Here is an 18,622-nt window from a genome sequence, read left to right as displayed (position 1 = left end):
GTTTTTCCTGATGTTCAGCCGGAATCTGGCTTCCTGTCACTTGAGCCCATTATTCCGTGTCCTGCACTCTGGGATGATTGAAAAGAGATCCTGGCTTTCCTGTCTGTGACAACCTTTCAAGTACTTGAAGAGTGCGATCATATCTCCCCTCAGTCTTCTCTTCTCAAGGCTAAACATGCCCAGTTCTTTCAGTCTCTCTTCATAGGGCTTTGTTTCCAGTCCCCTGATCATCTTTGTTGCCCTCCTCTGAACCCTCTCCAGTTTGTCTGCATCGTTCTTAAAGTGTGGTGCCCAGAACTGGATACAGTACTCCAGATGAGGCCTAACCAGTGCTGAGTAGAGGGGAACTAGTACTTCCCGGGATTTGGAAGCTATACGTCTATTAATGCAGCCCAAAATAGCATTTGCCTTTTTTGCAGCCACATCACTTTGTTGGCTCATATCTAGCTTGTGATTGACAACAATTCCAAGATCCTTCTAGCTTGTAGTGTTGTTGAGCCATGTATCCCCCATCTTGTAACTGTGCATTTGGTTTCTTTTTCCTAGGTGCAGAGCTTGGCATTTATCCCTATTAAATGTCATGCTGTTGTTTTCTGCCCAGCACTCCAGTCTATCCAGATCACTTTGAATTTTGTTTCTGTCTTCCAAAGTATTAGCTATCCCGCCCCATTTTGTGTCATCTGCAAATTTGATCAGCTTTCCCTGCACCTCCTCGTCCAAGTCATTAATAACAATGTTGAAGAGCACTGGGCCCAGGACTGAGCCCTGCGGTACCCCACTCGTTACCTCTCCCCAGTTTGAGAAGGTCCCATTGATAAGCACTCTTTGAGTCCGATTCTGTAGCCAACTGTGGATCCACCGGATCGTTGTTTCATCTAGCCCACTTTGAGCTAGTTTGCTCACCAGGATATCATGGGGCACTTTGTTGAAAGCTTTGCTGAAGTCGAGGTATATTATGTCCACAGCATTCCCACGGTCCACAAGGGAGGTTACCTCATCAAAAAATGAGATCAGATTCGTCTGGCAGGACTTGTTCTTGACAAATCCATGTTGGCTGCGAGTAATCACGGCATTGTTTTCAAGGTGCTTACAGATAGATTGCTTTATCATCTGCTCCAGAATTTTCCCAGGGATTGATGTCAGACTGACTGGTCTGTAGTTCCCAGGTTCCTCCTTTTTACCCTTTTTGAAGATAGGGACATTAGCCCTCCTCCAGTCATCTGGCACTTCACCCATCCTCCATGATTTCTCAAAGAGAATAGACAGCAGTTCTGAGAGTTCTTCTGCCAGTTCCTTTATTACTCTAGGATGCAGTTCATCTGGCCCTGGAGATTTGAACTCATTCAAAGTAAGTAGGTGTTCCTTGACCATATGCCTATCGATCTCAAGCTGCAATCCTGCCCCTTCAGCCTGTACTTCACCTTTGCCAGGGGTGTCATAAACCCTCTTTTGGGAGAAGACTGAGCCAAAGTAGGAATTGAGCACCTCTGTCTTTTCTTTGTCATCCGTTTTATCAAAAAAAAAAAAAAAACTTATTAAAAAAAATAAGGTTTTGCCATCCTTATTTAATAGCTGAACCACCATTTCTTTCCTCTTTTACTATGCACTTTCCTCTGTCTTTTACTATGCAATCGAAGAACTGATGTGGGTAATCTGGGGTGGGGTGCAAATTAACTGAATTTATTTGGAGTGATTTGGGTTGGGAATTAATTGGCTTCCTTATGAGAAATTTAAATCCTAGCAATTACTTATACATTTGTCCCTGTCTATATAAATAAAAATTAGCTACATCTGTGTCCTGTGAGCCCGGGGAACCCCTCTGCTAACAGACGATCTGATTTTGTTTTTAGGCTATAAGTACATTACAACTTTGCCATGTCAGGTGTATGGGACAACAGTACAGGACCTCAGGGTTTGATAGTGTGTCACTGAATTCAACTTTAACGTTGATGTAATAGAAAGAAAAAAGTGTAAAATTTGTATTCATTATATGAACTGCAGAATTTATAGTGCTGCCTGAATATATTTTAAGACTGAGTTCCACAATTGCATCTTCAACAGCAGATGCATAATTCATAGACAAAATAAAAATGGGAATTATATTTGGAACAATCTTTGGGCAGTGCTAGATGTTAAGGCAGATATGTGGCTTCTGCTGAAACCAGCAACTTCATGTCTCCTCTTCTCCCAATCCCCAGCAACATGCAGAAAAAGAGATCACACTGTGTGATGTCATCACACTCCATGTTTCCCCATCCACACGCAACTTCAACTAATGAGAAAATGATCTTTCAGCCTCAGCATCATTTATTAGAAATGACTTTCCACAGTGACTGGGACTCCCTGATTTGGGGGCATCAGCTGATTCAAAGGGTTTCCCTTATTTGTGGTGGATGTCGGCAGACCGTCTGCTAGCCACGAGGGCAAATTCAAGCAAATGCTGCAAGCCTCAGAGTCCAAACAGGGTTGCCTAGTAAGCTGTGCATAGGGCATGCATGTCCTAACAGCTTCACAGCTACGAAAAGGCTTGCAGCTTTTGCTCAGCTCTTCTTTGCTGCCACCCTCAACCTGCTGGAGGAAGCCGTTGTACCTAGAGTTGCACCCTTTCCATGGGTGCATCTCCAGATTGTAACCTGAGAACCCCAGCCATATATTCAACTCTTTTGGCTATGCTCAGTAATAAACAACACACAAAAAGCTCAAAGCGGACCAGTGCTGCAATAACCACCTGTGGGTTTGGGCTTTCATAGACCCCAGATGTCTGCTCAGGAGGTGCTGGGGGAGAGGAATAGAATATCTGCCACCTGTAGCTTCCAAACTGTTTACTGAAGAAAAACTCCTTTGGGCAAAAGGAATGCTGAGCCACCACAGTGCTAGAAGGAGGTATACTACATGTGGCATATTACCTATCCCAAACCGTTTAACTGCGAGTCTCGCTCCTAAAGAGGGCTATGGCTCAAATGACCTCCTTATGTATTAGTCATGCCACTTATTACATGGCAGCAAATCCAGTGAATACTTGACTATGACTCAATCATAGCTAATCTTAGCTTCCTGCCATGTTCCAGCTGCCTCTATTTACCAGGGACAGCTCCTGTAGTTGTTGGTAAATCACTTTAGTTTGTTCCTCTTTTTTGCCTTTGCAGGATGTTTTTTATTAATGTTGTCATTGTAATTTGAAAGTATTCTCATTCTCCGGGTTTCAGTTCCTTCCTCAGGGCTGCTGGACGTTAAAGTTCTGTGGCTAGGTGGGTGTGGAGGCCATGAATATATACTGAAAAGGTGATGTATAAGTGCTACATTGCTACCATGCACTTAGGACTGGCTACAGATTAAAGGGTAGATTCCGGCCTAATGCTGATGACACCGAACTCCCCTCTACACATGCTCACCTAAAGACCCGAAGTTCCTTCTACCACACACCTCAGGTGGACAGAACTTTCTCCTCCTGTAGCTGCAACGAGCCACTGTGATGTAGTTACCAGTTCACCACTTCACTTCGAATCAGTCAATACAGGAGCAGCAATTTTCCCCAGCTTCTGAAACCACCCCTTTCTTTTCTTTGAGCAAAACTAGGAAAGCAAGCTCTCTCACCCTTTCCCCAAACCAAGTGAAAACTGCCATTTGTGACCTGGATATGCCCACTGAGATGTGAGGGAAGCCAAGAAAATCGTTGCATAGGTGCTGGAGGTTTCATCAGTCTGGATGCTGCTGGTCTCTCTATCTTAGTTGGTCAAGGCCCCAAGGTCTCAATGCAATTGATCTTTGCAGAGAAGTAAACATCTCTGGGAAATGTAAGGACCCTGCAATGGAAATCGATGCAGTGAGCTCCACCTTCTCAAACCCTGTGATCACTCCTCCTGCTGCCAAGAGAGCTAGACATACAGGTGCTTATCAGTGAAAGTGATGACATATTTCTAAGACACCTTTCTATTATAAGCTTTCAAGCAAAATCTGCCTTTGCTCCATCTTTCATCTTAAACACATTGATTTAATATAAGTAAATGCCACTGTTTTCAACATGACCAATTTAAGTCCCATTCATTTCAATGGGTCTACTCTACATAGGACTAACATCTGTTTCAATATCAGTGACTTGGGATCACAGCCTGGAGTCATATTTATATGGCAGTTTATTTTTTACAATAGGTTGTTAATCTGTCTAGGTTTAAATCTTTAATTGCCTCTACTTGAAACAAAATGTCAGCTGGATAGCCATAATGGCTTGTACTAGCCACAAATGTATTGTTATCATTAAGATAGGTCCCAAAGCTTGCCACTATGCAACTCCGCTAGGAATCTCTCTCCAGTTGGACCATTTCCTGTGCTGCCTATTTTAACTTCTTTAACCTGCTATGTTAACCTGCTATGTTTAACCTGCTTACTTGCTCAGAAATGCTAGGATTCTGATATAGGAGCAAGCTCACAAGTGATTTTGATCTAAAAATGGGTGCCACAGATTTGATTGAATGCATACAGACAGTTCCAAGCTGCAAAGCTGTAGGTTACAGGTCAAGTCTCAGAGATACACATTTGGCACCCATTGTTAGCAGTGATTCTCAATAATGAAAGCATAACCCTGTAAGAGTTTAAAATGTATAGCTTGGCCTATCCAAAAGCTTAGGGCACATAACAAGTGATTAAAAAACTAAAACTTAACATCCCATTAAGGAAAAATAAAATTCCAGTGTAACAAGCTCTGATCCCACATTACACATGAGTAAACCTAAATGACTTGGGGCATCTGAAGGATGCCCTGCTCCCATGTGAACGTGTCCAGTCTGAGATTTGCTTTGTTACCATAACCCAGGTGTCCCCACCTGAAGTTAGGTGGTTGGCAACCATGGCTAGGGCTTTTTGTATGGTAGCACCATGGCTTTCGACCTCCAAAGATATTGAATTTTACCTTGCTTGCTGCCTCTTAACATACAAGTGAATATGTTTATATTCTCCCAGGCATTTTGATGGACACTCTTGTTTGCTTGTTTTTACTTTTGCTTACTGGTTTGGGCTGTTTAATTTTAACTGCTTTTGTGGCTTTGTAAACAAAAATGTCTTTTATATGTATTTGTTTTATTTTCAATATTTGTATACTGCTCCATATCTAGAACAGATTTCGGAGTGGTGAGCACAAGAGATAAAACAGTAAAAGGATAAAAAGATTTAACTGTTACATTGTTGTGAGCTGTTTTGAAAGCTTTTAAGTGGAAAGGCAAAATAGGGTTCCCCCCCTTAAATATAATACAGTACGTAAGTTGCATTTAAATCAATGACACTTGCTTCTAAGTAATATGTACAGCACGCATGTGCAACCTGTGGGCTTCCAGATGTTTGCGCCTTCAACTCCCATCAGCCATAGCCAGCATAGACAATGGTGAGGGATGAGAGTTGTAGGCCAAAACATCTGGAGGACCACAAGTTAGCCACCCCAGTGAGGAGGATCAAAATGAAAAAATGCATTAACTCTCAACCTTCTGTCATTTAATCCTGACCTCAAAGAACCAGCCCCCTGAGAAACAAAACTTCAATGCTTCTGGAAGTTGTGAACAATTATTAAACATCAGCCCGATGCACAAATGTAAATGCTGCTGTGTAGGAAAAAGGGTAACATTTGTGAAGTATTCTTCAACACTAAGGACATCTAGCAAACTTCCATGGGACTCATTTACAAAAAATTCCAGACTAAGAGGAATGGAAAAATCAATGGACAATCAATTCCTATCCAAACCATGTTCATATAAAATGAAAAAGACTCAGTTTTGGCTTATTCAAGCACAATTTTATTATGAACTGAAAAAATAAACTATTTTCACTATTTTTGTGTATTTAGCAACCTTTTTAAAAATTGCCAAGTCTAACCGGTGGCCAAAAATATATAAATATACAATTGTCTGTATTTACATTTGTCTATACAAGTACACCTGCATGATTGACAATGGCATGTTTAGAAACTTTTGGCTAAAGAAAGTGGTTGGCAGCTGGTTTTTCAAAGATCTCCCTGGATGGAATAATTCTATCTGTGGGGGTTTTCTTTTTTAGTTTTAATGGCAACTGACTAGCACAACCCAGCTGATTTACACATCCGTTAAGGCAATCTTCCAAAGAATGGGTAGTGCTAACCAGGATTGCCTCCAAACAATGGTTTGGCTGAATCAGACATCATGGAAAACTATGGTTAGACAAAACCAAGAAATAGATAGAATTGGCATTGAAGAGGGGAAAGAGGGAGCTTGTGAGCTGCACATTTCTGATTCTCCAAACCATAGTTTGGAGGACCAGGTTTCTTCAGGCAATCTTGCTATTCTTGTTTCCTTCCAGCTCCAGCTGATCTAAAATTTAATTCCTAAAGGCAATCTGAAACTTTAGAGAAAAAAGCAAGTCACAAGGTATTTCCCTTTCTTTTCTCAATCAAGTACTTTAAGAGAGTGTAGTGTATATGCATATATTACTATGCATATAATATATACACAGCCTTGGGGTGCTTCTGTAGAGCAACAGCATTCTCTGAGCAAAACAAGAGAGACCAACCTTTATAACAGGATTGGGGAAGGTGTGGTTCTCCAGATGTCATTGGATTGCAACTTCCATCCTCCCTTCTCATTGGCTAGGCTGGTGAGGGCTGATGGGAGTTGCAGTCCAACAAGAGCCACACATTCCCACTTCTCTGAAAGGAGGAGCTGGTCACAGCAGCCTCTGTTGGCTCAGAATTGTCAAGGTTCCTCGCAAGCATTTGACTTCTCCTTGCAAAAAGCTTTCAGAGAAACTATTTCTACATTGAGCGTTTCAGACAAAGTTATTTTCCTTGACTGCAAGTACAGATAAAAGCTTGGCCAATAGGACTTAAATTTCTCTACTGAGATTTTAATCAGTGCTTAGGCCACAAAACCCTCTGCACTGAAAAGCCACAACATTGCCTCAAAGAAAGCTGAATAACAAATGGACCCTTAGTTTCTAGGGGCAAAACTTGTTTTGGGGAAAACTGCAAAGTAATGATAGAAATCACGGCATTTCCCTTACTTGAATGTATGTCCTACATTTCAACTGAGAAATAACTGAAGATAATGCTGCCCCACAAGGGCTACCTGCCAGTCTTTTATAACTCCAAAGCCAGCCACACAGCTGTTTTCATATGCTTGTTTTCATTTAAAAGTTCTGTGGATGTCTGATGCTGAAACCATGGATCCTGATGACATCAAGAAGCAGCTAGAGTCGTACTGTCATTTTTCAAACTGCTGGATTGGCATAATTGTGGCACTTAATGCTTTTCTATTAAACTGCAGCTGCTGTCATTTTAAAAAGCAGTAAAAAGATGTTCTCTGTAGCTCTTGTCCTTTTGCCTTCTCATTGTTAACAGTTGCACTGTCTGAATCAATACTTTGACTTGCAAGAAAACCTGTTTATGCTTTGAACAGATGAAATATCAAATAGCAAGGAAAGTTTTGCTTGAATTCTTTCTGCCTTGTACAACAGACAGGAATGGAGTCTTTGCAAACATCACTTGGAGCCATGAGGCAGAAATACTGCTGCTATAGAGCTATGAAAGTAGAAATCTAGGACCCTGAGCCATAAAGCGCAAACATAAGATTCAAGAGCCACAATCAACATGCTGAACTATAAATGCACTTTAAGAAGTGAACGTCTTATGGAATTTGCTCTCGAGTACTGCAGTCAGCAGGTCTAAGAAATTTTGCTTCTCACTCTGATGCCATGGCTAATTTCGCCTCTCAACTCACCCAACAGCTCAGTTAGAGATGGGTTCAGACCAAAACGTCAACTCCAAGCCCACACAGACTGTGGGAAATTGTGAATTGCCTGATTCTGAACAGCCTGCTTTTGTAAAGGCACAACAGTCTATATCCAACTGGGCAGCCTTGGCCACCTCTCATCTAAACAAGTCATATTTAGCAAGGTGGCTGGGCCTGAATCCCAGGATAAGTACAGAAAGCAGGCAGGCAGAAAAGGAGGGATGATTCTCGTTTTGAAGTTCCAGAAGACCTGGCAAAATGTGAGGAAGAATTTTGCATTGTCTCCTGATCTGCCTGCAGTCCTCAAAAAGAAGGTCCAGCTGAAGACAAAGAGATGCTGGGCACGTACTGCAAGCTACAGCATGCTGTTCCCTGAAGCAGAGAGACTGATTTCAATCTGCATGGCCACGAGCATTTCTAGGTCAAGTATTTTAGCCTTCACCTTAAATTTTCACAAACTCCTGGGCAGAAAAAGACCCAACCGGAGAAACCACTTTTCCAACTAGTCCTCAACCAGCAGTGTCTTTCTGCCTTTCCTATGCCACATCTCAACAGCCCAAGGACCGCTAGAGGGCCAAAGACTTCCTCTTATTCCACCCCATCAATCTGCCACAGTTCACTTCTTCCTACGGATCTTGGGTTTCTTCACTGGGCGGAGGTAGGGGTTGTCTATCAAGTTCTCCTCTCCATTTCGGCTGCCAGAAAGTGAGGTGTTGTGCTGTAGGACAGATGAATTCTCCTTCTCAGCTCCTGAATCATCCTGGCAAATAAGACAAGACACGAACAATGTCAGATTCACAGCTGAAGAATCTCCACACACAAGAAAAACTAAGAAAGAAGACAACTAGGACATGCAGGAGCTAAAGCAGCAGGCAAGCAATACTGGCACATCACAGGAGCACAGCGCCCTCTGCTGGGTAACATAAAATACATTCTGTAGTACTGGGATGAATTTCCATGGAGTTCAATTTGACAAAGAGCAAACCCCACCCACCTTCCACTTTTCTGCGCTTTGGGACTTGTTCACAGCAATTGTTTCCCAGGTCTCTACTATTTGGCATCCTTTGTGGTTTTTTTTTAAACAAAAACACCCTGAAACGGTTCTGATACCTTCGCCAGTGCATATGGTGATGCCCCTGTACCATTTAGCCAAGCAGCTTCAGCTGCAGGATGTTGCTGCTGAGGGCAAACAAAGCCCCCCCACTGCTCTTACACTGAATGCTAAATGGGGTGGGTGGGTGGAGGAAATGCATCTCTGTTGCCTGGGCAACCGGACAAATGTTCCCTGTCTCACTGTGCTGCGTGCCTAACTGCCTGTCAGTGCTAAGTTGCAAGACTTTTCCCCTGGTCCAGATCTAGGCCTACGTGTAGCAAGCTGGTGCCCACTTTCTGTCCCAACCAGCAACTGTGAGTGACTGTATCAAAGCTTCAGCAGCAAGAACATGGTCCCTCTTCCCCCTCCCCAACACCCTACACCTTGTAAAGTTTTGAACCCTTCTGAAAGTGGAAAAACTTGCCAAGCAGGGGGACGGGACATTTTGCAGGGGAAAACCATATTGTCCACAGGCAGCCCTGCCCAGAAATTCCATGAAAATACCAAACATATTCTGCAGCCGGAATTATATAAATAAAATACATTTGCCCAAGATTGCAAGATTTCATTTATACTTTTGGTGGCTGCCTAATACAGAAGTTACGGGAATCTGGAAGCCAATATCACGTTGCACAGAACAGAATCTCCAGGGGTCTACCATGCTCACGTGCAAGGGGAGGTTCTCCGTGTCCGTCTGATCATCTTGTTCGGATGAATCAGTCTCCTCCATCTGCTGCATCTCCAATTCGGAAGGAAGCAGAGCAGTCAGGTAGGGTATTGCAAAAGGCCTGGCAGCTATCACTGGAGATAAGGAAGACAGGATCTCACATACAGATACACACCCTTCAGATTTCCAGCCTAAAATGCATGAAGCATGCAAAGAAACTCACTATTACAAAGAAAGCCACAGATTAAAGGTTTTTTTACTGCCTTTTATTGTTTTTAATTGTATAGCATTTTATTACATATTTATTGTTCACTGCCCTATTATCCTTTGATGAAGGGCAGTTTATAAATATCCAAATAAATTAATAATGTAATTATGGAATAATAGTAAACGATAATAAATTTAGCATTTATTTAGCACTTCAAAGTATTCAAAGCACTTCATATAACCTACCATAGATGACAGTGGCAGTATGGTAGACAGAGCAGCCTGCCACAAACTGGCACCTTTTAGATGTGTTGGACTACAACTCCCATCACTCTCAGCCAACATGGCCATTACCTGTGTTGACTAGGAATGATGGGAGTTGCAGTGCAATACAGTTAGAGGGCACCAGGTTTGGGAAGGCTGAGACAGAGCGTCAGAGCACAACCAGGTAGACCCCGGTTCAAATCCCCACTCAGCTATAAAGCTCACTGAGTGGACTTAGGCCAGCCACCCTCTCTCGGCCTAGCCTCCCTGACAAGAGTTGTGTGCATAAAATGCTGGGGAGCTACTTGGGGGAAGGCCAGGATAAGCATGTCATTCAATAAACAGTATTTACAAACCAGGTAGGTTAGTATTATATTGTACTCATATTGCAAGTGGAGGGCTCATGCCGAGAGAGAATGGGCTATCTGAGACCACTTAGTTCATGCCAAAGGCAACATTTGAACAAGACACCTCCTTACCATTATGCAGGACCAGCTTTGTATTCAATAAAATGGCAACACATTTGCTAGCTTAGGCTGTCCCTAAATGTTAAACTTCTGGAGTTTACTGCTTTTGATCAACCTACATGGTCTTTCTTACTGTTGGAAGCAGTCTGATAGACCGTTGGACTCAAAGAATAGGGCTGTTTTGAAAATCCCCTTAGGCCTTCAGCTATGTTTTTAAATGTGTTACTGTATTTTTAGATTTTTACATGGCTGTAGATTTTGCATACTTTTACTCTGGTTTTTACTTTGGTTTTATGCTGTTTTAAACTTTTAAAGGTTTTATATTTTATCATGTTGTAGTTTTAGGTTTTAACTTTTGTGAACTGCCCAGAGAATTTTAGCCATTGGGCAGTACAGAGATGTAGTAAAGAAGTAAGTAAGGTGACCTTTTCACAGTCAGATGACAAGTTAGTGGTGGACCCAGACTTATGATCTCTCTAGTCACGCAGCACCCTATGTGAAACCATGTGCTCTGACACCTGACCAATTGCAATTTCAAGCCTCTCTCACAAGGAAAAGTGCTGACATCATCCTTGAAAAGACTTTGCGTCTCTCCTGTCTTTGCCATGAAGCGGGTCAAAGCTCTTTCAACATCACGTCTCTGGGAAGCAGCCTTTTCTCGTAGGATCTGGTAATCCAATACAGGTTCCCGGTATGTCTGGAAGGCAAAGGGAAGGAGGCAACAATGCCTATGCCTGGAATTCAAACATGCACTCACTGTACTCATTCAGACTCACTGGGAGCAATCCAGCCAGCCACTGAAATGTAGTTACGTTCGCATCTATGCAATGGACAGCCAATACCTCTTATTCCAGACACTTTTCGGAAATACATGAAAAGGAACAACTCAGTGGAATTCAAACACTGTGTCATCCTAAAAGGCAGAAAATGCCTCGGACAACCCAGTTTCAATCTTGTGTTTAAAGCTCCAGCCAATTTCTGTGGCAGGTAATTCTATAGTGGCAGCATATGGTTATTTTTAGGCAAGGCAGGCCTACTTACTGGTGTTTTGATGTAAGTGTGAGGGTCTGGGAACTCTGGGAAGTGGCCAGGGATGTGGGATGGATGAGGCTTGTTCTGTCCAGCCGTCAGGGCTTTTGGAGTCACAGGCTGATTTGTTACAGGTGCTGCAATTGGAAATAGAAATTCAGTCATGGCAGTGCCTCTGCCAGAGTGCTACTATCCCAGTTTAGCAGGGAGGCAATCCAATGGCTCTAGTCAACTTAGCATAGCTGATATAGTGAATTTGTTTAGACAATGACAGAATGATGGTAGGGTACCCTATAGGCAGTTTAGTGTAAAAGAAACAACTATGTGAAGATATAACCTAGATCTATACCAGAATATCAAGGCACGACCACATGCTACTTAGTGAGATACAGGGCTGCCACCAAACACAGGATCTCCATGCTGAATTCTCTCCCTCTTCCCCATAATGCATCGATCACCAATCCTGTGTGATCATGTACTGCCTTCTCAAGTTCAAACAATAATGAGGAGCAAGGATGGGGAAATGGACACATAATGAATTACCAACACTACACTTTACAAGGGAAAATGGAGGGAGCTTAACACAGGGATGCCTTTTTTGACAGCAGGCCTGCATCCCATGTAATGTGTGATTCTGTCCTCCATGGTTACAACAAATCACAATATATTCTGCTACTCATTCTTTGGTTGCTAAATGATAAACAAAGTAAACCACAAGAAATGCATTCAACTTCTCATATATGTTTTAAACATGTACTTACTGAGATAAACCAAGGCTGACTGCCTACACAAGGGGCCACTGGGTTACATCTAATCTAGCCTAGTAGTTTGAGTGGACGACAGTGCATCTTACAGAAAGCTTTCTAGCCTTTAATTGGAGGCTGCAGAAATGGTACCTTCCTTGAACCAACCTGTTGTAATTTGGGAAGACACCAAGACCGCAGTCCTTAGCAGACACACCTATGACCAACACCCTGATCCTAAACATATACACTTCCAAAGAAGTGTGGTTGTAGGTCTGCAGCTCAAATCTCACAGCAATCCCTGGAACCAGGTTTCAATTCAAGTGTTCCTTTTTCACAGCATGTGGAACACACAAGTCTGATTGTTCAAGTGACCAATGAAATATAAAACTGTCTGAAATACATGAGACTTTAGCTCACATATCATTAATGTACATAAGGTATCTGTCTACAGACATGGGACGATTCAAAAACATTACAACTTTGCAGAAGCATAAATAGCTTCTTAGCTAGAAGTTGGAGTTAACTTGTTCACATTCAAAGCCCAACAGTGCAGACCTAATCATCCCCAGACAACTGTCTGAGGGAGGTTAGGATGGAGCCAGAGGTACCTGGAGAAAAGCTCTGCCAACAGAGAGGACATGTCCACCCTGACAGCCCTTGGTTCACCTGCAGAAAGCCCTGCAGGTGTTCATCTACTGCCAGTGGTGTTCCCAATGGAGGCCGATCCCAGAAATGGGGCATTCCGGGGGCAGGGGCAACTCTGGATCTGCAGAATCCAAGGCCCCTCCATTCCTCTGAGAAGCCTCAGAATTGGGGCCCCTCAGCTACACCAGCCTCGGTATGGCTAATCCTCCTGTCCACACACACACTAATTGATTTCAATGGGAGATCTGCCAGGCTGGAAGTGGCAGCAAATCCACCCTGCTCTCTGATGAGGCTTGCTCTGCAAGTCAATGAACAAGTCACACCCCGATACCCAACACATTTATTTGGAATCAAATCCAATTGATTTCAACAGTTCACTCCCCATTAAGTGTGCTTAGCAGTTGTTATCTCAGATGTGGGGCTTAAGAACACCGCACCAATACTGCTCATGCAAAAGCTTCAGGATCCATATACAGTTGCAGAATGCTGAACTGAGTTGAGTTTCAATCTATGTAAACGGCTGACAAGGAGGGATCCATGAAGCCCAGGTTTCCAAATGGAAAAATAGTTGAACAGCTTCTCCAGTTTAATCTGCCTATTTCAGAAACCACACCTTCAGTGTCTCATACTATGCTGTGCTAAAAAGAAATTGACCCAGCACAATTCTAAAGCATCTGAACACACTTCGTAACCACTGGACCAGACTTCCTCTTATGAAATTTATGAAGAAATAAAATGCACACTAGACAAAAGCTCACATACGTGCAGTGATCACCATCCGCTGGGACCGTTTGGCATATGCAGGGAGTGTTTCCACATTAAAGCCTGAAACACATGAAAAGAAAAAGAGTGCCAGTAAGTCAATCCACAGCGCCATTGTAACTAATCCATCACTGAAGTTCCAACACATTAGCTGCACTGAAAAGAGAGAGCCAATGTGGTGTAGTGATTACAGTGTTGGACTGGGGTCTTGGTTCTACTCCCCACTCTGCCATTAAACTCACTGGTTGACTTTGTGCCAGTCATGGACTCTTAATCTAAAACAGAGGAGGAGGATCATGTATGCCACCTTGAGCTCCTTGGAGGAAAGGCAGGATATAAATGTAACAAACAAATAAATAAATTGCACTCCCCTCTCTGATTCTAGAGGAATCCAGGCAGGAATCCAGACAGACTATCAGAGAGGCTCACCAGAATGCGCACGCGCACTTGTGTGTGTTCATTCTGTTGCCAAAATCCCAAATGGGCAGAATTTATCCACTCCAGAGCAAAGAGGAGTGTGGGAACCAGACTTTCTTCTAAATAAGGAGACATGGGGGCAAGGGGCAATCATGGAGAAAGGCTGGTGGGCAGTAAGACAATGGTAACATTCCCTGTGATTCCATGGTGGTCCACCCTCATGCTCCAGTCCATCTAGGATCCATTTTGAAAGAATCCATTCTGTACACCTCCCCACCCCTGCAATACAGCCACATACGAGTAAAGCACTGACCCTGGGACTCACCCATTTCAACTAAGGTGACAACAATATCTGAAAGGGTTGGCTGAGTCCTTGCAGTATGTTCACAGAAAGACTTGGCACTCCTCCCAATTTCTGAAATATCTGGCAAAGCAAAGATCACCACAAGACTGAGATCTGAAATATACAGTCACTTACATGTTCGCATCAGCCCAATTATATTTTTGGGAAGCTGAACATTTGAAGATCATCAACCATCCCCAGCATTTAGGTTGTACAGGAAGGGGAAAAATTAGAGCCCCAGTATTCTAATGCAGAGTTCTTAGCACTTCTTAGAAAATAACACTTTACCACCAGGGACATTTTAAGAAATACACAAAACAAGAATGGGAAAAGGAGGTCATGTTTTATGTTTTAGGAACATTTCCGGGCAACAAAATGACAAATATGAGTCAATATAAGTAAGTGTAAGGCAATGCAAAAAAATAAAATAAATCCTAACTTCATATATACACTGATGGAGTTTGAGCTGGTGGTAACTGACCAGGAAAGTGAACTTGGGTTCATGGTGGACTGCAAAATGAAAACATTAACTCAATGTATGGCAGTGGTTAGGGAATCATTAGGAAAGGGATCGAATATAGAACTGCCAGTATCATAATGCCTCTATACAAATCTATGGTGCAACCACACTTGGAATACTGTGTAAAGTTCTGGTCAATGCACCTAAAAAGAAGGAGAGGGAAAAGGTGCAGAAAAGGGTAACCAAAACAATCAGGGGGCTGGAGCAACTCCCCTATGAGGAATGGTTACAATATTTGGGGCTTTTTAATTTAGAAAAAAGATGGGTAACGGGGGACACGATAGACATGTATAAAATTATGCACTGTATGGAGACAGTGGATATGGAGACATTTTTCTCCCTATCCCATAATACTAGAACCCAATAGTTCTAGTTCTCATAATACAACAGAACCCAATCCAATAAAGCATAGTACTGAGCGATTCAGGATAGAAAAAAGCAAGTACTTATTCACATTGTGCAGATTTAAACTATATAATTTGCTACCACAATATGTGGTCATGGCCACAACTTAGACAGCTTTAAAAGGGGATTAGATAAATTTGTGAAGGATAAGGTTATCAATGGCTACTAGTCATGATGGCTACATAGCACCCTCAAGGATCAAAGGCATATTCGGAAGCAGAGGACCCGTTGCAGAAATGAGAAATGCCCGCGCTGGTTATTGTCCTTGGCTTTTGGGTTGTTTTTTGTTTTGTTTTAAAAAAACATTACTGGGGAAACTGCACTGCTTTTATAATTTAAGCCAGTGTTACACTGTTGGGAATACTCACAGCTCTGAAGCATCTCTGTCATGGTTTCCACAGCAGCCTTCTCAGCACTCTCAAACCCAGCCTCTGTCAGCAGTGAGCTGACCACCACTTGGAGGGTCCTTCTTCGGGCCAAATAGTAATTATCTGCTGGGGTTGTAGAGTGTTTACCACCTGACCGCTGTTGAAAGAGAACCCAAGCAAGGAAAAGGATGCAGTGGGTGAAGGGAGCACATAAACAAGGAGTACACAGAAGTCACAAAGACCAATGCCTCGTTACTTCTAAACATGACTCAAACAAATCCTTGTCCAAGAATCCAACATGTACTCTCACGACCCAAATCTGACAGTGTTCTCAGTTTCGACGTCTGTAGAAATAGCAAGGAATTAGCCTTATGACTACTGTATTATGACTGCTTCTCCAGCATCAGATCACTGGAGAAGGCATTAGTAGCACTAAGAGACACTTTTCTCTTCCCCACTCCTGCTATTACTCTATGACTTGGGTCTGACGTGGGAACAGCACTCTCCTGCGGCATCATCACACTTTTCCTTTTCTACTGCCAAGATCAGGAGAGCAAGTACATGGACAGTTGCCATGGCTAGAAGGATAAGCAGATATCAGCCCCAATAAAGCACCGCGGTTTCCCTAGCTGGAGCAACACAGCACTACAGCAGCCGCTGTGCTAGTGGTTCTCCCTCTAGAACGACTGACAGGAACTGTCCCTATAGCAGCCTTCCCGAAAGCCCCTCCATTCCCAGTGCCTCGCATATGTTTTGGACTCCCAGGATTCCTGACCACTAGCCATGCTGGCTTGGGATGATGGAAGTTGAAAACCAAAACATCTGGAGGGCACCAGGTTGGGGAAGGCTGCCCTATAGCACTGTGGAGAAACAGCACAGAATTGTGGCAGCCACTCCCACCTCTCTTTTGCGAGTAGCTGGGATGGCTGTTTTCATTCCCGCTTCAGCAGCTGAAAAGCAGAGGCAAAGAGAAAACGAGCATCAATAATGGAAGCTGCCATAGTGAACAAACACTCTCCTACCTTATCTCTGGCATGCTTTTAAATATTTGCACATTGTCCTGTTCCAAATCCCATCTCCCCCCGCCCCAATTTCCTCAGCCTTACTTTTACATTAAAGAACTTTGACTCATTCCCATTTTCATTACTGTCCTATTCCCCAAGTTGTGTGAGCTCAACTGGGAAGTTTGAAACTGGTTCTTATAAATACGTAGTCAGTGCAACATGGTCGCTAACATAGACATTAATTTTTAACAGCAGTATGGACTTCAAGTCAATTCGTATGCCGCAGATTCACCTTCTAAAATCCAGATGTTTTGACTTACAACGCCTATCCGCCCTAGATAGCATAGCCAATGCTGAGGGATGGTGGAAGTTGTAGGTCACAACATCTGAAGGGTCACATGTTGCCTTCCCTGAACTAGTGTCTCTAAATCCACCCGTAAAATGGAGCTAACTACCATTAGTAGCTATTATTTAGCAATCTGAAAACTTCCTTGCTATTTTGGGGCATGGAGTAAACTCAGAATAGCTCACCCATGTTTTAATCACAAGCAGGCGACATGCCTGGCATCTCCAGTTAAAAAGGATCTCAAGTGCCAGATTTGGGAACAGCCTCTCCACCACTGCCTGAGACCTTGGAGAGTAGTCAGAAGTATATCATACTGGGCAAGATGGGCAGTTTGATTTAGTATAAGGCTGCTCCATACATTCATGTAAGTAAATCTCCAAAATCCATATAGTGTAATACCTTTATTAGACCAACTCAAAGATCACAAAAAATGTACAAGCTTTTGAGATCTCCAGATCTCTTCATCAGGCAAAATGTTACAAAAAGGGGCAGGGCGGGGGGAGAAAAAAGTCTGGCTGTTGTAGTCTGGGTGTCTGCATAGTCAGTCTTAAACCACAATCCTATACATGTTTACTCAGAAGTAAATCCCATTGTGTTCAGTGGCGCTTACTGCCAGGTAAGTTGTTTAGGATTATAACCTCAAGTTGATCTGGAAGAGCGTTTGCAGCCATTCAAACTGGGCTCTGCCAGGTGATGCTATCGTTTCAGGTTTCAGTGCTCCTCGGACCAATGGGAACAAGCAAGTCATCGACAAGGGCTGATCCTCCATTTTTGAAAGTATAAAATCCAGCTGTTAACTCAAAATTGTCTCCATCTTGGGCGAACCAGACAGGTTCCTTGGTTAGTGGAAAACAAAAGAAGATCAGCTAGGTAGTCTTTATATTTAAAAAGCTGGAGATAAATGTAGAAGCTGCGCATATAAGTAAGTCTCCAATGCCCCAGTTTTGTAAACCGGGGCACGAATATGAGCAGAGGAGTTTTCAGCCGTGTGTCTAAGGGGCAAGCAGTCCCCATCCCTGTGGGTGAAGAAGGGTTCTGAGTGTGCCCCTGTCCTTACGCGCTGGCTAACTAAACGGGGGAAAGGGAATTTTGGGGCTTTCAGACGTGGCCTCTTCTTTATTTGTACGTACAGATCCCCTCATCTGAGAAACCGGCGTGGCTGCGTGTGCTCTTGGGGGCAGATTCCTGCCTGCAGCGCAGCCATCGCGCTTTCGGCAAGTGCGGACGCGCGAAGGCCCGCCCCCGCGTCAGCAGCAGTGCCCCTAAACCGAGCCCGTCGCCAAGACCCAGCCGCGTCCATTCGGAACGGTTCGAAAGTGCACGGCGGCTCCCGCGGCCCATCAGAATCACGGAAGCCCCCCAAACCGAGAGCCAGCCAGCCGGAGACGGAGACCAGGCCCTCTGCTCGAGGCTTCGCACGGTTACGAGCAGGCCCGCCACAGATACCCGGCCGTAGCAACCGGGCGTACGGCCGGGTCGCGCCAAAACGGGGGGGGGGGATCCCTCTCCCGGAACCCGCCCTTACCGTGCCTGAGCTACTAGCCCCGCCGGTCCCTGTGTCTGCCATCTTGGATCCATGGGAGTATACGAGCAT

The 18,622-nt window shown here is 43.6% G+C and overlaps 2 protein-coding genes across 5 annotated transcripts in view; both read right to left on the bottom strand.

The window, feature by feature from the left end:
• Positions 1-4,845, bottom strand: part of LOC146348457 (acidic mammalian chitinase-like) — a 23,335-nt gene extending 18,490 nt beyond the window's left edge. Inside the window, exons 1-2 of the mRNA XM_084851669.1 lie at positions 4,821-4,845; positions 3,632-3,724 (exon numbers count right to left, since the gene is read on the bottom strand). Of these exons, the coding sequence (XP_084707795.1) occupies positions 3,632-3,724; positions 4,821-4,845 (118 nt within the window). The remainder of the gene's footprint in view (positions 1-3,631; positions 3,725-4,820) is intronic.
• On the bottom strand, positions 1,401-18,622 carry TAF8 (TATA-box binding protein associated factor 8). 4 transcript variants are annotated; one of them, XM_084853113.1, is made up of 9 exons: positions 18,554-18,606; positions 16,579-16,628; positions 15,679-15,835; positions 14,368-14,466; positions 13,626-13,688; positions 11,485-11,609; positions 10,993-11,140; positions 9,506-9,639; positions 1,401-8,505 (listed from the first exon to the last, which is right to left on the bottom strand). In XM_084853113.1, exons 2-9 carry the CDS (start codon positions 16,612-16,614, stop codon positions 8,362-8,364), a joined length of 906 nt encoding a protein of 301 aa, XP_084709239.1. In that variant the 5' UTR covers positions 16,615-16,628; positions 18,554-18,606; the 3' UTR covers positions 1,401-8,361. The 4 variants fall into 4 exon arrangements, with proteins under 4 accessions (XP_084709239.1, XP_084709237.1, XP_084709240.1 ...); XM_084853111.1 differs by lacking the exon at positions 18,554-18,606 and adding an exon at positions 17,639-17,796; XM_084853114.1 differs by lacking the exon at positions 18,554-18,606 and adding an exon at positions 17,667-17,732.

The sequence above is a fragment of the Heloderma suspectum genome, chromosome 4 (genome assembly GCF_057233095.1).
Source record: "Heloderma suspectum isolate Gila_16-S chromosome 4, 16-S_ref, whole genome shotgun sequence".
Taxonomy (NCBI): Eukaryota; Metazoa; Chordata; class Lepidosauria; order Squamata; family Helodermatidae; genus Heloderma; species Heloderma suspectum.
This window is presented reverse-complemented; position numbering and strand designations above follow the sequence as displayed.

Coding starts and splice junctions, on each gene's coding strand:
- TAF8 (XM_084853111.1), bottom strand. CDS start 17,699: ATGGCTGCAAACGCTCTTCCAGATCAACTTGAGGTTATAATCCTAAAC. Junction 13,689..14,367: donor TGTCACCTTAGTTGAAATGG/GTGAGTCCCAGG, acceptor CATGTGTTTCAG/GCTTTAATGTGGAAACACTC. Junction 9,640..10,992: donor TGATGTCAGCACTTTTCCTT/GTGAGAGAGGCT, acceptor CCTTATCTCCAG/TGATAGCTGCCAGGCCTTTT.